General features: G+C 41.1%; 1 protein-coding gene across 1 annotated transcript; it reads right to left on the bottom strand.

Annotated features, from left to right (window-relative positions):
- Positions 1 to 428: 428 nt before the first annotated feature.
- SNX18 (sorting nexin 18) lies at positions 429 to 22,513 on the bottom strand. The gene is made up of 2 exons (XM_038125723.1): positions 20,823 to 22,513; positions 429 to 3,469 (listed from the first exon to the last, which is right to left on the bottom strand). The coding sequence occupies exons 1-2, from the start codon at positions 22,369 to 22,371 to the stop codon at positions 3,216 to 3,218; spliced, it is 1,803 nt and encodes a 600-aa protein (XP_037981651.1). The 5' UTR covers positions 22,372 to 22,513; the 3' UTR covers positions 429 to 3,215.
- Between the last annotated feature and the right edge of the window lie 3,639 nt (positions 22,514 to 26,152).

Below are 26,152 nucleotides of genomic sequence, written 5' to 3'. Positions count from 1 at the left end.
AAGAACCCTTTCCTGATATCCAACCTAAACCACACGTGATACAACTTCAGGCCATTCCTGTGAGTCGTGTCACTGGTCACCACAGAGATGAGACCAGAGCCTGCCCCTCCTCCTCATGAGGATGTTGAAGAGCACAGCAAAGTCTCCCCACAGTCTCCTCTTCTCCAAGGTGAACAGACCAAGAGACCTCAGCTGCTCCTCAGATTGCTTCCCCTCCAGAATCTTCAACATTCTCATGGCCCTCCTCAGGATGTTCTCTAGTAGTTTAATGTCTTCTGTTTTGGCACCCAGAAGTGCCCCCAGCACTCGAGGTGAGGCTGCCCCAGTGCAGAGCAGAGCAGGACAATCCCCTCCCTTGCCCAGCTGGTGATGCTGTCCCTGATGCCCCCAGGACACGCTTGGCCCTCCTGGCTGCCAGGGCACTGCTGGCTCATGTTCAACTTGCCATGGACCAGAGCCCCAGGGCCCTTTCCATGGCACTGCTGTCCAGCCTCTCATTCCCCAGTCTTGTCTGTACATCCAGGGCTGCCCCATCCCAGGTGCAGAATCTGGCACCAGCTTCCTATGGTTGGTGATAGCCCATCCCTCTGATTTGTCCATCTCTCCATGGGGCTTCTCTGCCTTCTCACTTCCTCCATGGGCCTTCTCTGCCTTCTCACTTCCAACTTAGCCTCATCATCAAACTTAGTACCCCTTTGAGTTCTGTGTCCAAGTGATTTATGAAGATAGTGAAGAGCATAGGGCCTGAGATCAAGCTCTGTGGAACACCACTGGTGAACAGTCACCAGCTTGACGCAACACCCTTTACCATAACTCCTTGTGCTCCACCCATCAGCCAGTTCAACTTCAACTCTATAATGACTGAGGAAAAGAAGAAAATGCTAATATAGATGTAGACTTGAACTTTCCTGTACTCTGCAACAATTTAAACCAGGATTCCAGCCAAGATTTTCTAGTACATCAAATTTAACCAATTACTACACTCACTCTTCCTGTGCTCAAACAAATTCACAAATGAGAAAGTAAGGTGAAGGCCATGACAGTTTATTAGGGAAAACTGTACCTGTCTGATAACGCTGTACGAATACATATCACAGTTTAACTTCCTCCCGCACATGAACATGTCATTAATACTAACCTCCTAAAATACTTCTACTGAACCAAGATCAATTTCTGAACAGGTCTTAATACCTCCATGTAGAATCAGCTTGATTATAGTCCGATCTAATCACTATAAAGACATTTACTAAAACAGTATCTGGCTTAAGCAAACATTAGCCATGGAACTCAGCTCAAACCTAGCTTATCACTTGGTCACATAATTAAATGACATATGGGAAAGCAGGAGTACTGCTGGGAAGAGCTCTTAGGGGAAGTGGTGAGTTTTGAATGTAGAATGAGACACCATGAGGAAGGTAAAGAGCAAGTCAGCCCTATGACTGTGGTCCTTATTTTATGGTCAATCTTGTTTGCAGAACTGTTTCAACAGGCTGGAAATGGAGTCTCTCCTCACTGATTGTCCTTTCTTTTACAAATACTTGCTTTTCCCTCTTCATTATTCTGTATTTTACTGCTTTATGTGTGTACTGGAAGCACTGCCAAACACAGCATGTGCAAAACAGCCATCTCCAAACATTTGGGGATGAATCTTAGAATCAAAACTACATTCCTAAGTGTTATTCCTCTGAAACAGAGGTGTGGGGTTAAACTACAAAACCTCACATGATCATGTGAAAGAACTGCACATTTCTGCTCCATAGATGAGGAATGATTTGTACTTAACTGTAACTGTTGCTCAACTTACTTTTCCAGGCTTTCATTTGTTTAAGCTATTTTTGATTAATTCAATTAAACAAAAAAATAAACATTTTGCTTCCTCAAAAAGTTTTGTTATTTTTGTTCAGAAAAAAAAAGATAGGATAAACAAAAACACTCTTTCATACTCATCTATAAGAAGGAAATCAATAGGTAAGAAATACAGACTTAATTCAAGGGAAATAAGCCATAAACCTCTTTTAAAGATAGTGTTTACATACCTATAAATGCACCCTGCTTGTCAAAAATATTTATACAAAAATTAAGACAATTGTTAATTCTTGAGTGTTACAAACATAAAATGCCACTTGTTTTCCAAGTCAGTTCAGCCAAGCCTTCAGATCATTTATTTACGGATAATCCCCAAAAACTTTTAACTTAGTAAACTAATGAATCACAGTGGAGTTTAAACTCAGACACCTGGCAGTGCAGATGCAAGTCTGAAGTTAAACTGAATCAGCAACTGAACAAAGAACAAATAATTTGAAACTTAAAGAAAATGTTGCAGCCACATAGCTTGCATTAATATCCCCTTGATATATGCAGTTTTTATTAGGCTAGCTCTTCAAATTTCCACTTACAGTAATGCTGTATACAAAAAAACCCCCAAAAAACCAACCAACAAACAAAAAAACACCAAAAAACCCTACCCTTTACTGTATTATTTCTTTCAGAAAGGGAATTAAGTGGTGTATTTTTGTACACGTGCTTAACATCCTAGTACATTTAACAAGTAGTCTCGATTTCCAGGGAAAGTGTGAATAAATTTAACTTTTCCCTTTTGAGCCAACATTTCATAAGAAAGTACTTGCTATGCAAACTGGATGGCAGCTGAATTTTTTTTCAGTCAATATGAGGTTTCATCATCAGTTCCCATTATAGGCACCAACCCTTCATTCATTTAATCATAAAAATGTGACTTACTAGAAAAGGAAAAATAGAGTCTAAAGGCACAGAATCACATAGCTGCTCTAGCAGGAGTCTGTAAACAGAGAATTGTTTGAATTTAGGAAATCCAAATCTAGGAAAGTAAAAAGGCATCTGAAGCAGGCATTTATCTAGCCAACTTCCTTAAATACCCAAAGGGCTTTGAGGTCTATGAGTATGCGCTAAGATACCGTATTTCAAAAAGCAGTAAGGCAAATAGTATACTCATTATTTCAAAAAAGTTACAATGGTGTAGGCATACACAGTATAACTTAGTTACAATGCGTGGTACTGCTTCTACTACATAGCCCTATAACTGTTTTCCTTTCTACATAATTGGAGATCAAACCCGGGTTCCAGGCGAACACAAACCCATCCTTGTACCGCCATCTACCACTGGCAACAGCTCTTCAGCAGCATTTGCTCTGCTGCCTGGGTCACGTTCACGCTGAGCAAAGTCCACAAATCAGAGACTAAACACTGTCATACTTGTGAAGAGCTTCTTCTAGCTTTTGTGTCACTTTTTGGAAAAAGAGTATTTGCTGTTGCAAGAAATGCTGCATCTGTGATTTAAAGTCCCTCACACGAATTTTGTGGAAATGATTAATTTCTGCGAGGGTTGCAAAGGAAATAATGTTACAACGTTCTTGAATGCCCTCAGCTTTTTGGAGCTCCATCTTCCCCTCTTCCACATGCCGCTTACTCTCCTTTACTTTGGTAAGGGCTCCTGTGTAAAGAACAAAATGAAACAGTTGAACTGTGAGGACCATGTAGAATTGACTACTGAACTTTAATAAGTGATTTAATAACAACAAGGATTTGTATAAGACTTATTCTCAGTGTATTTACAGGTGCGCATATACATTTGTGTGAATGAAAGACAATAAAACAAAAGGTTTTTAATGTAAGAAAAATCACAGACCAGTGGAGCCTGTGTAAAAAATAAAATTCAACACTTTTTTAAGGCTCAAGCATAATAAAGTTACTAGAACATCCTATTTTACAACCTTAAAAATCAGATGGTGTCTTTCAGAGAATATGCTATCTTTATACCAGGAGAAGAGTGATTGAAAGCATGAGAAAACTAGTCAGATCAATTTAAGCCTAGATAAATACCAGAAAAATAACCTTGTTAAGAACTGGACTATGTGAAATATCCCTTTTCCCAATCCTTGTGAAATGCCAAAAGCATATCTTAATACACAAAATCTTGTCAATACATGTTTTTGCTTTCACACCAGAGATACTCCAAAACTAATTATTGATTACCAGAGAATCTAAAAGTTTATCTCAAAGGCAGAGATGCCCCAGCAGACCTTAAACTTACACAGTGTTGTAAAATGTGGTAGAAAAGCAGAGTTACAGAGATAACAATCCTCCCTCTCCAAATAGCTAATTATGGCACACACATCCTACAAAAGCAAAGTATCATCCAAAACAGACCTACCCAAAGCAGAGCCATCTTATGACATTCATATTGGACTCAATTTCCCACAGAGCAATTTCTTTGCCTTACTTACTTTATTCATATAACTAAACCAAATCAGACTAGTACAGCTTTTATCATTTCACTAGATTCTTGTTCCAGTAAATATTTGTAATGTTGTAACTCTCCTTTCAGATTACACTTCTTACATGTGACTACAGCATGCTGCCTGAAGGCCAAGGGCATTGTCTGGGGGCTGCGAGGCAGAGGCAGTGTTCCACATCTTCGTGGCTCCCATGGCATGACAGTGGGATGGCTCAGAGCTTGGCATAGGCTGCTTCTGCTGATTAACCTCATCATCTCCAGCCTGGCTCCAAAAACATCACTAAAAAACTTTTTCCATATGCAGTGGTGCCAGCAGTGAAGATCTGTATGTTGTCCTCTAAGGAGTAAGGAATCTGTGAGGTAGGGTATGATCTGAAAAACACTTAATCCCTTCTCCTACAAGAAGAACACTTCTTTCAACAAATTTAGGCTTAGCAAAAATTTTTCTGTGCTCTGTGGGCACGACAGGAATCTATGCACAGCTGTGAAAAACTGAAATTTGGGACTTACTGGAAGCCAGATGTAGCTGGTTAAATAAACATGACAACTCTTCAGTTGTGAGGTAGGAAACAGCTTTAGATGTTATTTCTAAAATGACCAAACTGGCAAAGAAATACTGAAATTCACAGCATCAGCAGCTGAAAGCACAAGTAAGATATGGAGCATGTATAATCTTCAGATTATTTTACATCAATAAAAATCATACATTACCAAACATAACTGTCCTCCAGACTAGACATATTATGTAATTTGTTTTTGCTATTAAAAATAAAAGAAAAGAGAAAGATTTATAATTAGTGAAGGAATCCATTGAGGAAAGTATGGTACAATCACTAACACTGCTCTATTAATGCATATGGATCACACCGGTCCTGTAGTGAAATTTCTTTTAAAACCCGGATAGACTATTGTTACAGACATATTTTATGAAAATCCTTTCGTTAGGATTTTCTTCTCCTGAGAAGCTGAGAGGCCTCAGGAACAAAATGTAAACAATAATTATTTACTGCTGTGGAATGCAAGAGGTGCACTGTTGATTAGTTTTATGTAGTTGTTTTTAATTAATAGTTAATCGCAGTTCATCTACTTAGACTTTTTGGTTAGACACAAAACTTTGTTTTTTATTCTATTCTATTCTTGTCTTCCTTTCTGATGTTTTAGTTTAGCATTTTAATATAATATACATTATAACATAATAAACCAGCCTTCTGAAACACAGAGTCAAAATTTCTCGTCTCTTCCCTCATCCTGGCTGCCTCAGAAAGCCACAAACAACAGCAATATATGACAAAGCTCATACATATGTTTAAGTATAAAGCTACACTTTATTGCTTGGTTTTGGTTTTTTTTTTAATGCCTTTAAATGAAGCTTTTAATTATTATTAATATAATTAATCTTAAAATAACTCCGTAGAGGGATAATATTATCTTATTTTAGGACAGTCAAATAATTCTCCCTAAACACAGAGAAAAAAAAAATCCAAACCATGTGCTTTACTTTAAGAAGAAATTAATTGTTTTGAAATGTCATTTTTAAGCTGTTCAGCATCTACTGAAGTTTGCAAGACTTAATTTAGCAAATCCAAGTTATTAGCTTTCATGGCTTTGAAAGCAGCTTAAGTTACAAAAAATTGCCCAATTTTCTACAAACACCTTTCCATAATCTACACTTCTCATACTTTAACCTATGTGAGCAAAACCCTGAGATGGAAGAGATATTTCTTGATGTGGAAGGTTCAATGATTCATCCTACAGTAAACAGAAGACAGGAAATTGGGGACTGGAGAGCAACCCCTTGTGTACATCCCTTGTGAAGAGAAGGGTCTTGTGCAGAGATGCCTCAGTAGGTGATGGTAACCTTTAATGACTCCCAGCTCACAACTGGGACCTGCTGCATCCCAGTCTGTACACCATGAACCTCCCCCAGCTCCACCCTCACTAATTGATCCATCACTCTCAGCGCCTACTCTGGCACCTCACAGCTCCTGCTGCCACCCTTGGGTGGGATGCTGGGGTGAGCAAGGCACACTGGTCTAGAAGTTAGAAGTACACCTGGTTTCTGATTTTAATTATGTGAATACCTAGTATTGGTTTGGACAATTTAAAAAAAAAAAAAAAAGGAAGATGTTTTTAAAAGGAATCACAGCAGCACGAGAAGAGGCTAAAACATATTTCAGGAAGAAGAAACAGAAGGAGCCACCTCCCAATGCATAATAGCTCAAGAAAGCCCCCTGCAGAGTATATGCCTGGGATAAATATACCCCAGTGCACTGTTCCCAGAGGGATGGAATACATAAAATAAATTCTTGGGCTTTTTTAAGATCCAGATGTACAGATTCTGTTCAATCTTGCTCATGCATTTAAAGACCTTCTGTCAAGAGTCACTTCCCAGTGATCAGGACTAGCTTTCAACAAGTGAAGAGGGCCTGGATTAAAAATGATGCAAAAAAACTGTGCCACATCTATTTCTGTTGTTAAAAGTGGGGCAAAGCTTATATGAATGCTGTTTGTCACTGCCCAAATCCTTACAGTTAACAGACTCCTGTGCTCACTGCAGCTAAGGGTTTAAAAGAGACTCAGATTTCAGTAGTTCTTGTTTTGAAATATGAAATTAGACAATACAAGATGATACAAACACATTCAACAAAGGACATTCATGCTAACAAAATTTGTGCTAGTGTATTGTGCTAGAAGCCAAGAAAATAGGGACAATACAGAGTTCTCAACAGAAATAAATAATTTCAAGCCATAAAAGCGCACTAACAGCAAGTTAAATGGGTGCTGAGGAGTTATGAGGAAAAAAAAGAAGTGTATTGAGACAGTAAGCTACTCATGCAAACATGAGATTGCTATGAGGTAGGAAAAGTTGTACACATTCAGGAAAAGAAAATATCTTGAACCCAAAAGGAGTTAGGTTTGGGTCAGACAATCTATTTTCACACCATCTGCAGTTTTATTCCAGTAGCAAATGTTTTGAGACTGTGTGAAGTGTCAAATAAGGATGGGTTTGGATCCATACACTCAATTTTCCTCCACACAGGAAGTGCAAGTGTACTCCTGTGAACCCATGCTGATGTATATGCAACTCCAAGTCCAAGTTGCAGCCTCCAGTGTGGCCAGAAGGCAGAAGTTTTGGGGTTCCTGTCTTGCAGACTGCAATCCAGACTGCTTTTCACTCAATTCCTTAGTCTCCCTAGGAAGGCAGGCTTGCCCTGTACCTATTAGCACATGCAATCAGAAGCCAAAGAGCAGTGATACCTGCAAAGGATGTACCATTTTTCCCCTTCCACCTCTTTGCGAAACACCCAAACATCAGCTCTTGAATGCTGCATGCAACAGATATGTCCAAAGCTATTAATCCACACGAAGAATTCTTCAGGGCAGGAGCCCCTTTTTTGCTCTCTATTTGCACAGTGTTTACTACAATGACATCTGTTTCATGGCAGGGCTTGCTCCATTCTTAAAAAACACAAAGAAGCATCAGTTCAACACTGCTGAATACAGCACCTGAAGCAGGGGTAAGCACCAGCTGAATTCACTGGGGTCTGAAATCCACTGTCAGCCTCAAGAATCCATTAAGTCACCAATCCAAGTCTTTGGTATCTCACTTCAAAATATTCAAGTTGAAAACTCAACCATTTGTAAGAGTCAGCAGGTTAATTTTTTATATCCTATGATTGTAATGCTTTTATCATTGCAGCTATTAAAGTATCTCTTTCACTTCATTGATAAATTATACTAAAGCAGAGCAAACAATTTTTTTTACGGTCTTTCAGCAACTGTACCTCAGAAATCCTGTGCAAATAAAATTATCTATGCAATAAATATTTCATATTTCTACTATGAGCAAGCTACAAAATAACATTTAGCACTACTTACTACAAGGTAAAACAACATGCATTTCCACACAATCCATCTGTCCAACACATTAAATCCTCTAATAGGATGCATGATGTGCCCTTCAAAGCATCTTAATGAAGAGAGAGCTTTGAACTTGTCAAACAACTCAATTTGCTTTACTTTTCTTACAAGAAATCTAAGAAACCATCTCTAATGGAAAAGGAAAAAAAACATATTAATGATGCTGCTTTCATAAAAAGATGTAGAAGCAGATAATGTACCTAGAAATATTTTCTTTTTCCTTACTTAATGATGAGATTATGTAACTAGAGATCTTTCCTTAAAGATTTGAAAAAACAAACCCTAGGTAGCTCACGTGAATGGAAACAACATTATTTCTAATCCAGCAGAGTGCTGCCAGAGCAAGTTGGTCTACATGGTTGTCCCTCTGACTCCAGATCTAGCAAAGATGTTGTTACAAGATGTCTCAAATGACTAATCCAATAAAAGAATGCAAGTGGCCTGGGGAGAGAGATGATGCCTTAGCTCTAACATTGGCTTAGCTATGTGATCCAGGTCAGCCCTGGGTTACACAATCATTAGCTCCAACCCAAAGGAAATTGCAGAAGCATTTCATGAGTGTCCTATTTTCAGCTAGGGTAGAGTTAATTTCTTCTATGTACTGCTACAGTGCTGTGTTTTAGATTTAGAATGAGAATGGTGTTGATAACACAGTGATGTTTGGGTTTTTGTTATGGCATGTTTATTTCAAGTCAAGGACTTCTTTTTCTGCCTTCTAGTCTCATGTTCTGCCAGTGAGGAGATGCACAAAAGAAAACTGGACATAGTTGGGCCAGGTGATTGGAACTGACCAAAGGAACATTCCACTACACAGAAGCCATGCCCAGGATATAAACTGGGGGGAGTTACCCAGAAGCACAGCAGATTTGGGTTCAGGAAGTGGGGTCTGGCATCCATCAGTGGGTGGTGAGCAACTGTATTGTGCATCACCTGTTTGTTTCCTTTTTATTATCATTATTATTATTTACCATTATTATTGCATTTTACTTTAGTATCAATTATTAAACTGTTCTTATCTCAACATACAAATTTTACTTCAAGTCTCCTCCCCATTCCACTGGGGTTGGGGTGGGGGGAGAGAGAGGAAAGGGCTGAGCGAACGATTGCTCGGTGCCTAACTTCCAGCTGTGCCCAAATCGTGACAATGAGATAACACATAGCGTGAAATCCAACTCTTAAAAAACCCCCAAACTTCTCCTTCTCAATTGAAAGTGAAATAGTTTGTAACAGAACAGATTTTGCTACCCTGACAGATTATTTTACTAAGAATGCTCTGAACACTTATTAACAAAAGAAGCCTACACTGAGATTCTGCAAATTCTTTACATTTTCTGGCCAAGATTTTTAATGAAAAGCAGCATATTAGGAATTTGCCTGAAATTAAAACCAGAAGACTTTTTCTGTAGAGACTGAACTAAAAGAAATGTCACAGGGAAAAAGTACTATTACAGTTATTAATATTGGAAAGAGTTGCTTTAAAAAATCTAGTTTTACAGTTTTACACCAAAAAAAGCAAGGGATTTTCAAAACCAAAGGCAAAATTCTGCCACTTGCTTTTGGTAAGTGCCAACGCAATAGTTTCCAAAACCAGTCTTAACATTTGAAAGATGGCATTCTTCTCCTTTAGGGCAGAAAACCACTTTAACAACATTCCCTTTTCCATAGTGAAATGTCAGAAATATAAAACTCAAATACATTAAACTGAAATTACTTTATTATTACAGAGGTTTTTGTAGATACATGAAAATGTCTATAATGTTTTTAGAACTCAGCCTAACAATAGTTAAAGTGAGCTTTGTTTTTCATTGTGTTGTTGCCCATTGCTCAAAAAAAAGCCCAGAATAACATAGTACTACTCCGTAAATTTAGGTTTATAAATCACAGCACCCTGCTGACATTTAGATCAACACTGACTGACTACAGAGTTATTAAAATCAGACGTAGTTTTTTGCTCTTTCAGTTACCCCACTGCAAAGCTTATTGAAAGCTGACACTAAAAAACACATTCTTCAGTTCAAAATGAAGCCACTTGTTAATATACACAACTCAAGAGCTCATACACAGTCTTTGCTAGGTATTTCAGAACATCAATCAGCTGTAACCTCATCTGATGGTCTTAACTTATAAATTGATTTAATTAACATAAATCAAAATAAATATGATGCTAGAATGCACAATGTGAAATGTCAATTTTTCAAAACTACCAGGGTTACTGGTACTCTAACCAATGTCTAACTAATATTTTTTAAAATTTTAAATAATATTATTAAGATCTGATTAGACTCATTGAGCATACATCTGTCAGTCAGTGTACACAGAGGAAGAGCACAGAGAGCTGATTTATTTATCCAAAACTACAAGGACTGTAATCATACCTGCGCACGTTCAGAAAGCGTAAAATCATCACACTACTGAAAAAATATTTAAATTTCTATACTGTCAATGTGCATTTCAGTCTAGAGTATCCCAGAGGAATCTATGAGCCTTGCTGTGCAGCATCTCCAGTACCAATGTTTTGCTGGGCCATGCTACACCCCACTGCCATGTAAGCAGATGCCTTTGGAGGAGTTGATAACGGAAAATGAGAGCAACGTGGTCGAGTAAATGAAAGAAACATCATAGAATTATCATTTTAATGCATCTACTGCCCCACATAATGCCATTAATAAAATTTTTAAAAACCTCAACAAAATATAATGCTAGGCAGCCACACAGAAAAAGTGCGTAAAATGAGATTGATATTTTCCATTCAAATCTTGAATGCAGAGATGTTAAAACTGTTATCTTCTGATGCATTGTACATTAGCAGTCCTCTAAGCAAACAAATTACCTTATTTTAGATAGTAAAGCATGCTTAAACTGTGCTTGTGAATAGTTTTGACTTTACAAGCACCTACAGTGATGTCTGAAAGGAGGCCCACCAGGAATCATTTGACTGTAAAATCCAGTTAAACTATGTGTACAGCTGTCTGTTATCACAAACATAACATTTTGCACCGCAGCCTGAGAGGCAAATGCTAACTAATGCTGGGTTTGCCCAGTTCTAAGGCGCTCTGTACTTTTTGGCACTCACATGTACCATTCAAAAGACTTTTTCTTTGGTGTGGTTTCAGCTGGCAGCGCAGACTAGGGGGACCAAAAAGAGTGAAACATAAACTACACTGGTCACTAGCAACACAGTACATCTGCCCATTAGAAAGGTAGTCATGTTTTTTAGGACCACACTTGAAAATGTAGGCAATTGGAATTTGCAGAAGTACCAAGATGAAACCTTTCAGTTATTTTTAGTATTTCTCATTAGTTTACATCTAACTGGGGCATCAAACAAGCTTTCTAATGCAGAACACTGTTTTCCCAGAATAGGAGTTTGTCTATTACAGCTCACTTGTCACAGGTTTTGAGAATTTTTCCTAATTAGGATGCTAGGAACAAGCACTTTATGTTAGAAAGATGCTCCAGACTTCTAACAGCTTTCATGAACGCCCTGTTCATACAGCTGACTTCAAGACAACAACCACCAGAAATTATGCTGTCTATGCATAAAATAAATTAATTTTCAGTAGAAATGGTTAACAACAAATAAGCAGAATTGTCTCCTCCTTCTCCTCCTCTCCAAAATGGATGCGAGCACTATTACATTAAATGCTGACTTCTTCCAAAATTTTTGTAAGATTCATGGGATGTGGATGGACAGGGGGAACACAGGTAACACTGAGTATCAACATCCAACCATTACTGAGAGAAGGAAGTATAAATGCAAGTTCCACTGACTCTTACATGACTGCTTTATTGGGGCACAATGAAACACCTGCTTTTGGATGTTGTTTTCTGTTAAGACTAAAAGGGAAGCAAAGAACAAATACAAATTACAGTGTTTGCTTGTCCACTATCACCTGTTTAGCTCCACTACTGTCTTAAGATGAGCAAATAAAACCTGTATAGGCAGTTTAACATGAATTCATATAAAAGAGTCAAATGAAATGCAGATACTGGTTTATGTTATCCTAGTACTCTTTAATTGCCCTATCTTAGATTTCTGAACATTTCTCTGCAAGAAGAAAAAGAAACTTTCTTGTTTGAAAAACTGCATTTTCTGCAGTTTCTTGGTAAGAACAAAAAGAAGTAGAATTCCTGTTGCAGAAAAAAGTATTCAAGATAAGCCATCATTAATGCAACCAATTAAAATGTTACATAATAAAAAAGCAGAACATGTGAAAATTATAATATAATGCTATACTCACATTATTGAAAAGAAAAGCTTCTTTAGTATACTGCTAGCCAGGCAGCATAGCTATTCATGCATATAAAGATTCAAAATCACAAACATTCCAAAAAATTCAGAATAGTAAGTTGATTTTACCATGGGACAACAAAGCAATGTAAACTCCAAATCACAGGATGAACCTGCTTTTCACATTGTTAATGAATGAACTGCATGCAGGCATAAAAAGCATAGCTCAGTTCACTATGATTACAGAAGTTGTCCACCCATGATGTGTACCTACTTAAAACAAAGGCTGAAAACATCGCACTTCTTCCTGTTCTGCTGCAATAACAACCCAAAGCCCCTGGCAAGAACTGAACAGATTGTTTAAATGTTGGTGGGTTGTTTGGGGTTTTTTTATCCATTTTATTTAAGTCCTCATGGCTTTTATGAAAGATACAAACAAGACTGCATAAGAAAGCATGTGCCATTTGTTTGCTCTACTCTGCTGATAAGGCTTATGTTTGGGGACTCAGCCAAATGTAATTTCCTATTTTTTTCAACTAAAATTTTCAAATTCTGTGTTATTTGAACCAGGAAATTTAAAATACATAAGATGCCAACTGGATATGTTTACACAGTCTGCATTTACTGACTTGGCATTTTAACTGTTCAAACAAAGTCTAACATTGAAGTCATGGAAAGATGCTGGAAAGGCTGAAACATGTCCTTGTTCTAAAGGTGACTTACAAACTAAAAAAGTTAGTCAGCTTGTTTGCTTTTTGATAATGTGCTAACAAAGAACTGGAAGAGCTCTGAGAGCTTCTTTCCATTTTCAGTCTGCCAATTCTTGTCTTCTATGTTTGGACAGAAGCCCTATCAGTCAGACTACGAGGACCCAGGGCTTCAGAAGAACCATCCCACTCTATAGATTCTCTGTATGTCTCTCAAAAGGCATTACTTTGTTCTTGAAATACAATTACTTCCTCTTTCTACAGTATTATTTTATATTCTTCAATGTCTACACTGTTCTACTACTCCCTAGTTGCTCACAGAGCCTTCCCAGTAGATAAAGCCTTACTGCTTGTGGTGAGCACATAGAACTGGGACATTTTCTATGATCTGACTACAAATCTGATGAAGATTTGTATTTATTCAAATATGCACTGCTGGTAGTCAAACCTAGAGATGTGAGCTCCAATCAAAACTTCTCCTGTTAGGACTAGCAGGGTAGACTGGACAGACTTTCTGGTGTGTGGTAATGCCTGCACTCTCTCCCACAGAAGGAATAGCTATAGTCTTCCTCTGATACCAGCAGGTTTTGAAAAAAACAACCCACTTGTGGGTTGTTAAATGTCTCTGTTACTGAAAGTTTATGATACCAGACTAGTTTCAAAAGGTAATAGGAAAAAGACCCATCACAACAGCATGAATCTTGCTCCCTTAAAAAGCCACAGAGATTGTGAAGGAGTGGAAAAAGAAAAGTAATCATATATTAAGAAGACCCATGTATGTTTCATATAGAGAGGGTATAGAAGTCCTTTTTTTTCTTTTTTCTCTTACTGTTAAATTTTCTTCAAGTAAAGGCATTGCTCAATTTTAAGTCATTTACTCCTGTTCTCTGACTTCATACAAACTAAGACAGTTGTAATTTTATACAGTTTCTAAATGTGAAGATTCTTTCACATTTTAGCTCCATTTCCTTAAGGTTACCTTCAAATATTGTGAGACAACATTGCGTAATGCGGCAGCAAGCAGACAGTGTTACATCATCACTGTGACAGCTATGGGGAGGCTGACTTGGCAAAAAGTAGAAGTCATCCTGGAGCAGTACATCCTTTCTCACCAAAGCTCTAACACAGATGAAGTGCCCATCTCCTTTTACGGCTGCAAGGGTCATCTGGCTAGGATTGCATGCCTAGCTCTTACCCAGCAGCTACCTGAGTTGAAGCCCATGCAAAGTGTATGCATCTGAGGGACAGAGGAGGAAAAAAACCCACAAGGTGGATAATAGGAAAAAACAGTGATGAGAAAAACCCTGTCTGCACAACAAATATAAGAGCTTAAGAAGTAAGCATAAGAGAAAAGCACTGCTTTTATACTGTGATATAAAGTTTTAGGTGCCAATATTAACCAGTCTGATTTATTCATTAATTCAAATACCACTTCTCCATGGCGGGGAGAAGGGAGAAGGAAGCTGAAAATGTTAGAGGGTTCCAGGTTTCAGTGCTACTTGGGTTTTCTGATGCTTTAAATTTTGATGCATTTCCATCTGGATTAATTTTTTACCTACAGTTTTGTAAATAATATTAAAAAAATATAATATTTGTAAATATTCTAAAAACACAGCAAGTGCATTCTTTAAAGCCTATGTCAAGAATTAAGTTTGCTTCATTTTACTTTTGCTTTATTTTACTTTTCACAAATAGTGACCAAAAACCAGTAAATCATTCAGGTATTTTTAAAAATAATTCTCTTAAATTCTGGCATGCAAAGGAAATGGAATTGCCTGTATCTCAGGAAACATTTAGACCACTTTTTCAGGTCTCTTTTGTGAAAACCATAGCCAGAAATTTCTCAAACATTAACATCATAATGTTAAGAGAGAAGAAATATGGAAAGCAGAGATGAAACAGCATGTTAGTCAGTACTTCCTCCCCTTTCATGAATTGCAAGAGGCCAATTACAGTAATTCCTAAAACAAAACTTGAAAGAAAGATATCCAAAACTCCCCCAACTTCTCTACTCTCACTAAGCAAATATGAAGACAAGAGAGCCAGACAAGAATGAGCTAGGATACTAGCATATATGGTCTCCAATTCCCACAAGTGCATGAATTTTCTGAACTTGCATGGGCCTGCAGTGAGCATTTGTGTTGAAGATTACAGAAGTAGGAAGATTGCATTGAGCAAAGCTTTAGCAATTAATACGTAGAAATTATTTCACTAAGAATGCCTAGGGAATTTCCCCAAGTAGACCTTAAATGCATAAAAGAGAAGGTATTATCCATTACAAATGGGAAGCTGCTTTGCTTCTCAAAATTAAAATAACTGAACCAGTATTTCTTGAACAATTCACCAGTTCTGCAATAGAAAATTATAAAATGCAGCTTAGTGTTTTGCGCCTCTGGAACTTAATATCCCTCTTCTGAAAATGTTTTACCAGAGGCTAAAGTAAACTGTGTACAAGCCTATCTGTCTAATATGTAGCTTCCATTCCAAAAACCTCATATATATGCCCAAGAATATCTTCATGCATGCACATCAGAAGCATTTACATACAAGGAGTTAAGGGCTAGATGCATGGAAGTATTGGGATGTTTAGAAGCTTGAGACACCATTCTGCCATTGTCTACCCTATCCAGGCATTGGTTCTCCCTAATCACTTAATTTTCCAAACAAGACCTGTAGAAAAACAAGTCATTGTAAGGGACGTATGCCTTGATACTGGTATGTTCTATACCAGCCTCAGCGGGACTCTCAAACCAAGTATTTCCAGATGGAAATGTGGGGCTTCCAGCTGGGCACATTCTTTGCTGTAGGGCTCAAGGGAATGAATCATCAGAGCTGGACTAGGCTGCATATGAAACCAAGAAAGGTCTCAAAGCATTGACCGGTTGACCCTCGACTGGCATGTGGTACAGAAATGTTCAAATACTTTGTCTGTCTCTTATGTAGCAGGAACATTAACTCTTCCTGTAGAAAATTCCTTAAACAATAGTAACTCAAGATGAAAGAAAAGGAAACTTCTAAAATCTCCTATTTAAGCTACTGCCATTTCATAAACGATCAATTAACAGTATTAAAAAGATAATTAACAGTTTGAAAATATTTCTGCAGTCCCTTGGTACATGTGTTCTACACAAATTACACAAATCAGATCACATATTATGTCCTCAGCATAGAAGGCAGAAAGACCTGAATCCCAAAACAATTAAAAGCACAACAGTTAACACATTTTCCTGGTAAGATGCAGACAAAGCAAAAGCAAGGCTTACATGGCTTTGGTTCATAATTCTAGAGAAAAAGAAAAAGCCCACATAGAGGGGAACTTTTATCTCTGCGGCTCTTTTTGCATAAGTTGCAGAAAGTTTTTAAACAAAACCTCAGACATGCAGAGTTCCCAGTCCACAGCACAAATAGCACTTAGAAATCACATTCAGCAGCTCTTCAGCTAACCGCAGTACAGCAAAAGCATAACAGGACAAGACAGTTAAAATTACAGAATCACAGAATATGGGGAGTAGGAAGAGACCTACAGGTATCACTGAGTTCAACTCAGCCCTATAAGGGACATGCCAAGAGTCACACCAGGTGCCTGAGGGTATTGTCCAAATGCTTCTTGAAATCTATCCGGCTTGGTGCTTGGACCATTTCCCTCAGGAGCTTGTTCTAGTGCCCAGAAACCATCTGGGTGAAGAACATTTTCCTAATATCCAGCCTCAACCTCATCTGACACAACTTCAGGCTATTCCCTTGGATCATGTTGTCAGTCACACAGAGATCAGTGCCTGCCCCTCCTCTTTTCCTCACAAGGAAGTTGCAAGCTGCAACAAGATCTCCCCTCAGCCTCCTCATAGACCAAGAGACCTCAGCTGTTCCTCATCAGGCTTCCCCTCCAGAATCTTCAACATCCTCATGGCCCTCCTCAGGATGTTCTCTAGTAGTTTAATGTCTTCTGTTTTGGCACCCAGAAGTGCCCCCAGCACTCGAGGTGAGGCTGCCCCAGTGCAGAGCAGAACGGGACAATCCCCTCCCTTGCCCGGCTGGTGATGCTGTCCCTGATGCCCCCAGGACACGCTTGGCTCTCCTGGCTGCCAGGGCACTGCTGGCTCATGTTCAACTTGCCATGGACCAGAGCCCCAGGGCCCTTTCCATGGCACTGCTGTCCAGCCTCTCATTCCCCAGTCTGTCTGTACATCCAGGGCTGCCCCATCCCAGGTGCAGAATCTGGCACCAGCCCTTGTTGAACTTCATATGGTTGGTGACTGCCCATCTCCCTAATTTGTATCACCTGGGAATATGCTTAGCGTCCCTTCCAGTCCTTTGTCCAAGTCGTGCATGAAGATGTCAAAGAGCACAGGCCTGATGATGGAGCACTGTGGAACACCCCTAGCGACAGGTCCCCAGTCTGATACCACCCCATTCACCGTAACCCTTTGTGCCCAACCCATGAGCCAGGTCTCGCCCATCCCATGATGTGTTTGTCCAGCTGTGAGCTGGACATTTTGCCCAGAAGGATACAGTGAGAGAGAGCAATGGAAGCTTTACTGAAATCCAAAAAGATCACACCAATTGGCTTCCCTCAATCAACTGTGTGGATTACCTTGTCATAAAAGGAAGACTCAAGAAGCAGGACTTTCCTCTCATGAAGCTGTGCTGGATGTGACCAAGGACTGCACTGTCTTTCATGCTTTTTTCAACATCTCTCAGAATAAGCTTCTTCATAACTTCAGCAGGCACTGATGTGAGACTGACAGGCCTGTGGAAGGGGCTCTCCTTCTTGCCCTTGTTGAGAACTGGGACAATGTTTGCCAGCTTTCAGTCAGCTGTGACCTCTTAGGATTTCCAAGACTGCTCAAAAACCAATGAGAGGAGCTTTGTAATGATATTAACCTGCTCTTTGAGGATTCTTGGATAAATCCTAGCAGGCCCCATAGATTTGCAGGGATCCAGCTTGAGCTGGGAGGGTTAGGAGTTGATCATTCTCACACTCATGGTTCTCCAGCTCTATGCACAGACACAGGCAAGTTTTGGTACAGTTGCCTTTGTTCTTCCGTCCTTCTTAGGTGCAAAAGAATATGATCTTGGGTTTTATCAGAAGTAAGCAATATATTTGCATTATGTAGCAAAAAAAGAGCACGACTTCTAATTTCAGGGTTCATAATTTTAAAGGCATGGCCATTTAAACAATGTATCAGTCAGGCTGCTGCTTCTGCCACTTACAAGGGCACTTTGGTGTAATTTTACTGCTTAATGAGGTTGTACGCTAGAAAATAAAACCCTTGAAGAAAGACATATCAACTCTATTTTTCAGATAATTTCTTATCACTAACACAGTTTCATAGCTGTTGACTATACAAACAGATATTTGTGTAGTGTATAGGGACAATATTATTTCTCAAAACTGGCAACTGTCCCAGACAGTAAATTTAAAACAAAGCCTTTATGCTGCAAGAACACCAAACAGTTCATATTTTCATCTGAAGTTTATAGATTGGCATTGAAAAGCTGTACCTTCTTAACGGTACCCCTTAAGAGTAATAAACCAGCAATATGGAGCACAAAACATGACTCAGTTTTCGTCTAGTTTGCTGTCTTGTAACAGAAACAACAACAAACACACAACCTACACAACTCAGTTCCTGTCATGGCCATGTACACTCAAGAGACCACCCTCTCAAGCCCCTGCCATATTCCTATGTCTACTATGTACCATGGATGATACTGTGAATGCAGCTCAGAGATGCAATAGCTGGAGCATTAATAGCTGCATGCAGGGGAGCTGGACATTTCTGCAGTCTGCTCCAGGACAATGCTCTAGCCCAAAATCACCTCTACATACTTCATGCTCATGCACTGCTCTAGATTTTTACATGAACCTTCAGCAGTTCAGCAAGGTACACTCTACCAGTAAGTGTAAATTCAAATAGAACTACAAAAGAAAAAAGGATGGTTTCAGCACATATCTTATTCTCTTATATCTCAGTCCTCTCTTCAAAGGCTTGTTTCCAAAGATACTTCACTGAAGACCTCCATATAACCTTAAAGCCTGAGGATGTATTATTTAAATAGTAAATACAGTCTGCTGGATTTTTCCCTCTGAAACAAGTATCTGTCCCTTTATTTTTTCCAGCTTATAGATAATCCTATTAGATGAAAACTCACTTTAACATGCTCTGCTCCCAAACATGAGGCATTGCCAAGACCACTCATCTCTACAAATCTAAAATATTTGAAGGCTGTTATCAAAACACAATACAACAGCAGCCAGAAAAGAAACTCCTCAAATGCTAACCTTCACACCTCCCTTTCTTCTTCAAAATAAAATTAAGATTGTTTAAATTTCCACTCACAATTTTTGATGTTTGACAGCAGAATGGAAATCAGACTTTGATGCATACAATTTTTATGAAAAGCTTATTTTCTTAAATGACAACAAAGTGTGCACTTCGTAGCAACTCTCTTTCCTCAGATGTTCCCAAATGCATACCTCTGGACACCTGTCTTGCTGCTCTGTTGAAAAAACTTTTCCAACTCTTTTTACCAAACTTAAGTGTACTGTTCCAGATGCAAAACCCCTGGAAATGCCACGTAAGGACAAAAAGACTGATTTGCTCTGGGTGACAATTCACTTGGATTTAATTTCCAAAATAATTTTCTCATTCTCAAAGCTCATGCATTTTCTTGGGTAACTTATGGATACCCATTTCTGCAGAGCATATGTGATGTTTTCTTGGCCTTGGTTTTACAGCTCAAATGCCCACATTCTCCTGAACTTTGAGTTGAAAACTATGGGTAAAGAAGATAACAAAAAAAAGAATTTATGATGGACTTACCTACTTGCAATGGTAAAGAATGTATGACTATCACTAATTTAACAGCACCATCTCGTCATATAGACAGTACTACAAACTTCTGTTTATCTGAACAAGTGTCATTAGTTATATAGCAGATTATTTTTTCATTTTTGAGTTTCTTTCTTTCTGACAGATCACAAAGTACCTTATAACTAGCAATCTGAACCTGGACAGCGTTTTTCAGCTAGAAAGATGCTGAAAGGGTAACAGGTGACCAGCATCTGTTCATAACAATAAGGGCAAAGGCTGAACAACTAAGAACACTGTGGCTAACCATTACTCTTTCCCAAACACCATAGGACACTTGGCTGAACAAAGACGCCCCAGCAGCCTTAAACATCTCATCAGACTGATGCTGCAAAACACACACCTCCACATGCACCTTGAACACAGTGGTCAATCAGAGGAGTACCTGTATCATCATATTACTTCATATTTATTACCTAATAGACAAAAGGTTTAAGATACCTCACATACCTCAGAGTAATAGATGTTTGCATACCACTTGATTTCCAGGGTTTGCAAACAAGCCAAATAATCTTTAATATATAGGCAGTTTAGTTTGACGTGGTTGCTTTTTAGTTCGACGTGGTTGCTTTCACACAGCCAAACATAGAAACCTCTGATCAGAAAACTCCAAACTACGTTTAGGCCTTTGGCACAAAAATAAAAATTGTCACTGATGAGTTTTGTGTATTTCTAGTTTACCTGAGTAAACACAGGAAGATTGAACACAAAGCCAGCAAGCCAGACACACGGCAAATTTAGGCACTGGTTCTTGTATCGGTTGCATACCACTGATACATTAAAGTTAAATTGTTTCAGAAAACACAAAAGGGTCTTACCTTTCTGCACATGGATGATGTCTGGAAAGTTGGCCAAATGCCCCTGATATAACGCTAACAAATCCATCACAGGATCTAGGTCCTGCCGGGGCTGATCTGCAAAGAGGTCCCCGATGGCATCATAGGCTTCTGCAGTGAAGGCTATGGCTTGGTTGAGGCCAGCTGAAAAGGCCTGCTGGTCCAGCTCAAATGCCTGACTGAGGCACTTGAAGGAGTGCCCCACCTTCTGGTATTCCTTCTTGAAACCAGTGACTTGTTTGCGGGCAAACTCATTGGCCGTGTGATTAAGTTGCAGGGCACTCTCATCCATCTTCTTGGTGAAGGCCTTGAAGCCATCCACCTGGCTTTCCACCTCCTGCAAGTCCAGGCTGGCCCCAGGGCCTGTGGGGACACTGATGGTCAGAAAAAAGTTGGCACCCACCATCTCATCCTTTTCAGCCTTGCGTTTGCCCTGTTTCCAGGCCTTCTCATCTGTGCTGGGACAGGTGAGGAAGTGCTGGAAGGCATCACACTGAGCCAGCACAGGGTGGCTGCACATGTGGTCCATCCACCAGGCCAGGCCTTTGCGACGTTTGGAGATGAAGTCCTCTTCAAAGCGGCCAGTGGCCTGCTTCTCTGGCAAGTGTGGCACGGAGATGACAGGGAACTTCTCAGCCAGGCGCCCATAGAGCCAGTCAAAGTGCTTGTAGCGGCGGTGCACCTGCTGCCCGGTGTGGCTGGGCACCAGCTTGTAGGCGATGTAGCTCTTCATGCCCTTGAATTTGGTCTGTTTGGTGGGGTCCTCGATGGAGCACTGGAAGGGGTAAGGGTTCTCTTGCCACTCGGGGCCCCTGGGGCCCAGCACCACGCACAGCTTGTCCCCGTCCTTCACGAAGCCCGACGCCTCGCCCAGCACAAAGGCCTCTCCGCCGGACTTGACGAAGGTGGAGAAGCGATTGAGATTGCGGCTCACCGTGGCCGAGCTTTTGGCAGCGCCGCCGCCGCCGCCGGGGGGGTGCGGGTGTCCCGGTGGGTGCCCCGCGGCGCGGGGGCCCAGGGACGGCTCGGAGCGGGTGGACAGGCGGTACCGGCCCGAGGCGCCGCCGCCCGCCGCCTCGTAGTCGGGGTAGGAGCTGCCGAGGGCGCCCGGCTCGTCGGCCACCGTGGAGCTGTCGTCCCAGTCATCGTCCCAGTCGTCATCGCTGCCCTGGCTGGGCTGGTAGGAGCCGCCGTAGGGCGGAAAGGGATACCCGGCGGGGGGCGGCGGGAAGGGCTCGGGCGGGGGCTGCTGCGCCGCAGGCTTGAAGGCGGCGGGGGGGGGCAGCGGCTCGAATCCGCCGACGGGGACGTTTGCGTAGCGGGCGGGCGGCGGCGGCTCGGCGGCGGGGGCGCGGATCACCTGCACGTAAGAAGCCGGGAAGAGCCCGCGGTCCCCGCGGCTGTTGACGCCCTCCAGCCACCCCTCGATGTCCTGCTCGCTGCACAGGCTCAGCACCTCGTGCTCCCGCAGCGAGATCTCACCCGGGTTCTCCGACCTGAAGTCGTACAGCGCCCGCGCCCGCAGCGCCATCGCCGCCCACCGGGGCGCTCCCTGCGCCGCCGCCCCTCACCGCGTCGCGCTGGCAGGGCTGCCGTACAGAGTGCCGCCGCCCTCGGGCTCCTCGTCCCGTCGGCGGCCTGCCCGGTGCAGCTCCCGGTGCAGCTCCCGGCGCAGCTCCCGGCGCAGCTCCGGCGCCGCTCCCGGAGCCGGCGGCGGGCGCGGAGCCGGGCCGGGCCGTGCCGTCCCACGTCGCCAGTTGCGCTAATCCAGAGCCGAGCGGCAGGGCGGAGCAGCCGAGCGCAGAGCGGCCGCCCCCATCGATGGCCACCCCCCCCCCCCCCCCCACGCCCCCTGCCGGCCGCGGGGCGGGGGATCCGCGGTCCCCGCGCGGCCGGGCCCGGTGTCGTCCGGCCCCGCAGGGCCTCCGCCGCTCGATCGCCGCCGGCGTCTCCCGATCCCCCGAGGGCGCGTCAGCGCTTCCCCGCGCGCGGCCAGGGAGCTTCCCGAGCCCTCAGGTCTTCTCCCCGCGCTCCGGTGCCGCGCCGCTGGCGCTCCTCCGGCTGCCTGCTGCGTCCAGAGAAAAACAATGTCAGGGTGCGTTTTGCTCGTGGATAACGCGTATTTTAGCCTTCACGATAATTGTAGTGATGCCACTGATGTTGGTTTTCTGTGTAACAGCCTCAGTCCGGTCGAGGTTATTTCCCCACCTGTTGCTCCTGGTCCTGTGTTGTCAAGTCATATGGATCGTTAATCATCTTTTACCTCTCTTTGGATCCCTAGGTACGAGTTTCTCTCAAAATTTCTACTAGTTCACGAGCAATAAGAAAAAAGTGTTTCAGAGGAGACGTTACAAGTTTCTGGTCCTCAGTTCTTCATGTTTTCCCATTGGCATCTTACTTATCTTACTTATCTCTCTGCCATAGTTTAGGGAGTATGTTACTTCATAGATTTGTGTCAAATAATTTGTCTTCACCTGGAAGCAGTTCACTGGAATGCTACAAGATCTACTGTTTCCTTTCACTGGTGGTTTTAGTATTTGATACCTGGGGTTTACTTTTACACCTCTTCTTTGGACGTTCATTTTCTCCACAGTTAGTTCACATATTATCACAGTACTTTCTTGTTTCTGTTTCTCAGTCTACTCATTTTTTGTTTTTAATATGTCAGCTCCCCCCAGTCCAGTATGTTAGCCCAAAACTCCTTTAATGCTTAAATCTGGAAGTCTGTTGTAATCACTGAGTACAGTGACCAAAGAAACATGTAATTCGCCACACAACCAGCTCCTCATTGGCCAGCCCTGTGGAACACATTTGTGTTGCAGCAAGTTTACTTGCTTACTTTACTTACTTAATTGCAAGAGAGCAATTCTGAGTATCTACAGCAGTGCTAAGGTGAGAAGCATCAGCTGTGTCCTGAGAGAGAGCTGGCAGCTGGTAGAAACACCCTGACCTGGCCTGGTCATTATCACTCACCGCTGACCAGCAGGCCCTGAGGGGATCCTCAAACCTGCATCAGCACTTGTTAGTGCTCTTAGAACCACCGAAGCTCTCTTTCCATCAGCCAGTGTTCTGCCCCTGCAGCTGATGCACCGTTAGTGTCTGCCTTCCACAAAGGTCTGGTTCTCTTCTGCTAAGCACAGAGATAGCCGTGGCAGCTGGCCCACAGCCCACCATGCTGCTGTCTACCCACTGGCCAACTTACAGTAAGGACTAAAACCCTGACAGGAGGTAGATGAGGGTCAGTTTTACCTTGGTTTTAGATTTCATCCCAAATTCTGACTGCTGCAGATCAAGATAAGTGAATGGGACTTTGTATTCCAAAGTTACTGCTAACAAGCTGGGAAATTTTGTGCATTCATGTGAATCCTCACAGGTTAAACTACAGAAGAAAAGTCCTTGATATGCATTTTCTACACTACTTACTGCATATGTTTGACTGCACCTGATCCAACTCATTTTCCTAAACTTTTCCCTCCTAGTCATCTAAATTTCAATGTTTTTAATGATTAATGTTGTTTTCTCTGAACAGATAAAATTCTTTTTTGTCACATGAAGTGAACGCTACTAGACATTATGCTGATTTGTTTTAAACAGATATTTAAGATTTGCTCTCATTGGACAACGTGGAGTGACAAATAGATGCCTTTGCAAAGTGCAAAGCTGGTTCAGGAATGGGATTTTCCTGCTCCAAGTGGTCATGCTGACAGTGCCTGTCAGGCTGTGGCTGTCACAGCCAGGGCAGGACAAAGGGACAACTTTCAGCTGTTAATTCCTTAGGTCTGGTGGAGGTAGCAGCTGTCCTACTTCCTCCTGCTCTCAGTACTTTTGGCCTGATTTTTCTCTAGTAAGTATTGGCTTGATGTTTGCATCTCAAATGAACAGAAGCAAAGGTGTCAAGTCGAACAGGGACAAAAACTGCTACCAGGACAATTTGAAGGTGTAAGATCTATAAAGCTAATGAAAATAGTATTTCTTAATAACATAGGTGTAATTTTTAAAGTAGTTATTCTCTAAGATCTTTCAGTCTTATCTGAAGACTTTAACAAAAAGTAAGTTATGTGACATTGAGTCATGGTTTTTCCAGCACTAATACTTTCAATAAGGCAAAAATATGAAAGGAAAATGTGTGCTGTGTTACTTTCCTAGTGATCAAAACTGCAAAAAGAATTTGGAACAATAAAAAGGTTGCAAATGATGTTTTCCATCCTTTCCCACCTGTAAGCCAACTCTGATTACCACAATGCTGAGGCACTCAGCAATATCTGTTGTGGATATTATAAATAACATCTTAAAACCATCAATTATTATTTTCAAGAAAACTAACCTGCAAAATTAGAAGCCATTCTAACAAACATTTTTAAAATGTCTGAAAAAAACCAGCTTCCACAGTCCTCAATAACCATCTGCAGTGCCAAGCAGAAGAGCTGGGTTTACTGAGCTTTGCTTCTTGCTGTTTGGGCTAGGAGAGACTACAGTTTCAAAGTAAGAATGATGCGTAGGGACTTGGAGCATTTTAGCTGCACAAAGCGTCTATCTCCATGCTGTGCTTAGTCAGGAATTTCTACCATCTTCATTGGGAATTGAATTTTCAGAGGCAAAGTGAATGTTATTATAAAGACTAGTAAGCTGTAGTTCAGTGAAGATGTCTATTATTTACTGTGTTCCTAGGGACCTGTAATTTGAGGGAGTAAAGCTGAAAGCCAGACTAAAACCAAATGGCTACCGAAGACTATACATGGGATATCTCATTGTATGTGAGTTAGTTGTGTCAAGACAGCATTAATATGTGCTAAAAGAGATGTTTGAAAACAGCATGATTTTTTTGCTGATCAGGTGCAGAAAATTAGAGTAAAAAATTTGGAAACATTTAAACATTTTTGAAAAAAATATATGGTTTTAATCTATCTTGAATTAAGAAAAAGTGAATGAAGAGAGGCTCTGAACTCAAATGTAATGGAAGCTTATATTGCCCTGTGTAACTTTTCATAGAAGGTGTCAAATCTTTCCGTCTTTATTTTGTTACTGTTCCTTCATGCTATTACTTTGCTGTTTTAGTAAGAAAAAAAAGAATTTTCATGAGAGAAGATGAAACTTGGGGGCACTAGGCCTTTTCTTTATGATGATACTTCTCTCTGGACCCTGGAAAAAACATGTGTCTGGACGTTGAACGATGCTCTAATAGGAAATACACTGAATAGTGCTTTGTGCAAGGAAACGGCTCCAAATAGGTTGTTTTTCATCAATAGAATTTCTAAGAGCAAATTTGATGAAATGCTTACACAGTATATGTGATTTTTTGAGGGTTTTGCTAT

Source organism: Motacilla alba, chromosome Z, assembly GCF_015832195.1.
Source record: "Motacilla alba alba isolate MOTALB_02 chromosome Z, Motacilla_alba_V1.0_pri, whole genome shotgun sequence".
NCBI classification, from domain to species: Eukaryota; Metazoa; Chordata; class Aves; order Passeriformes; family Motacillidae; genus Motacilla; species Motacilla alba.
This window is presented reverse-complemented; position numbering and strand designations above follow the sequence as displayed.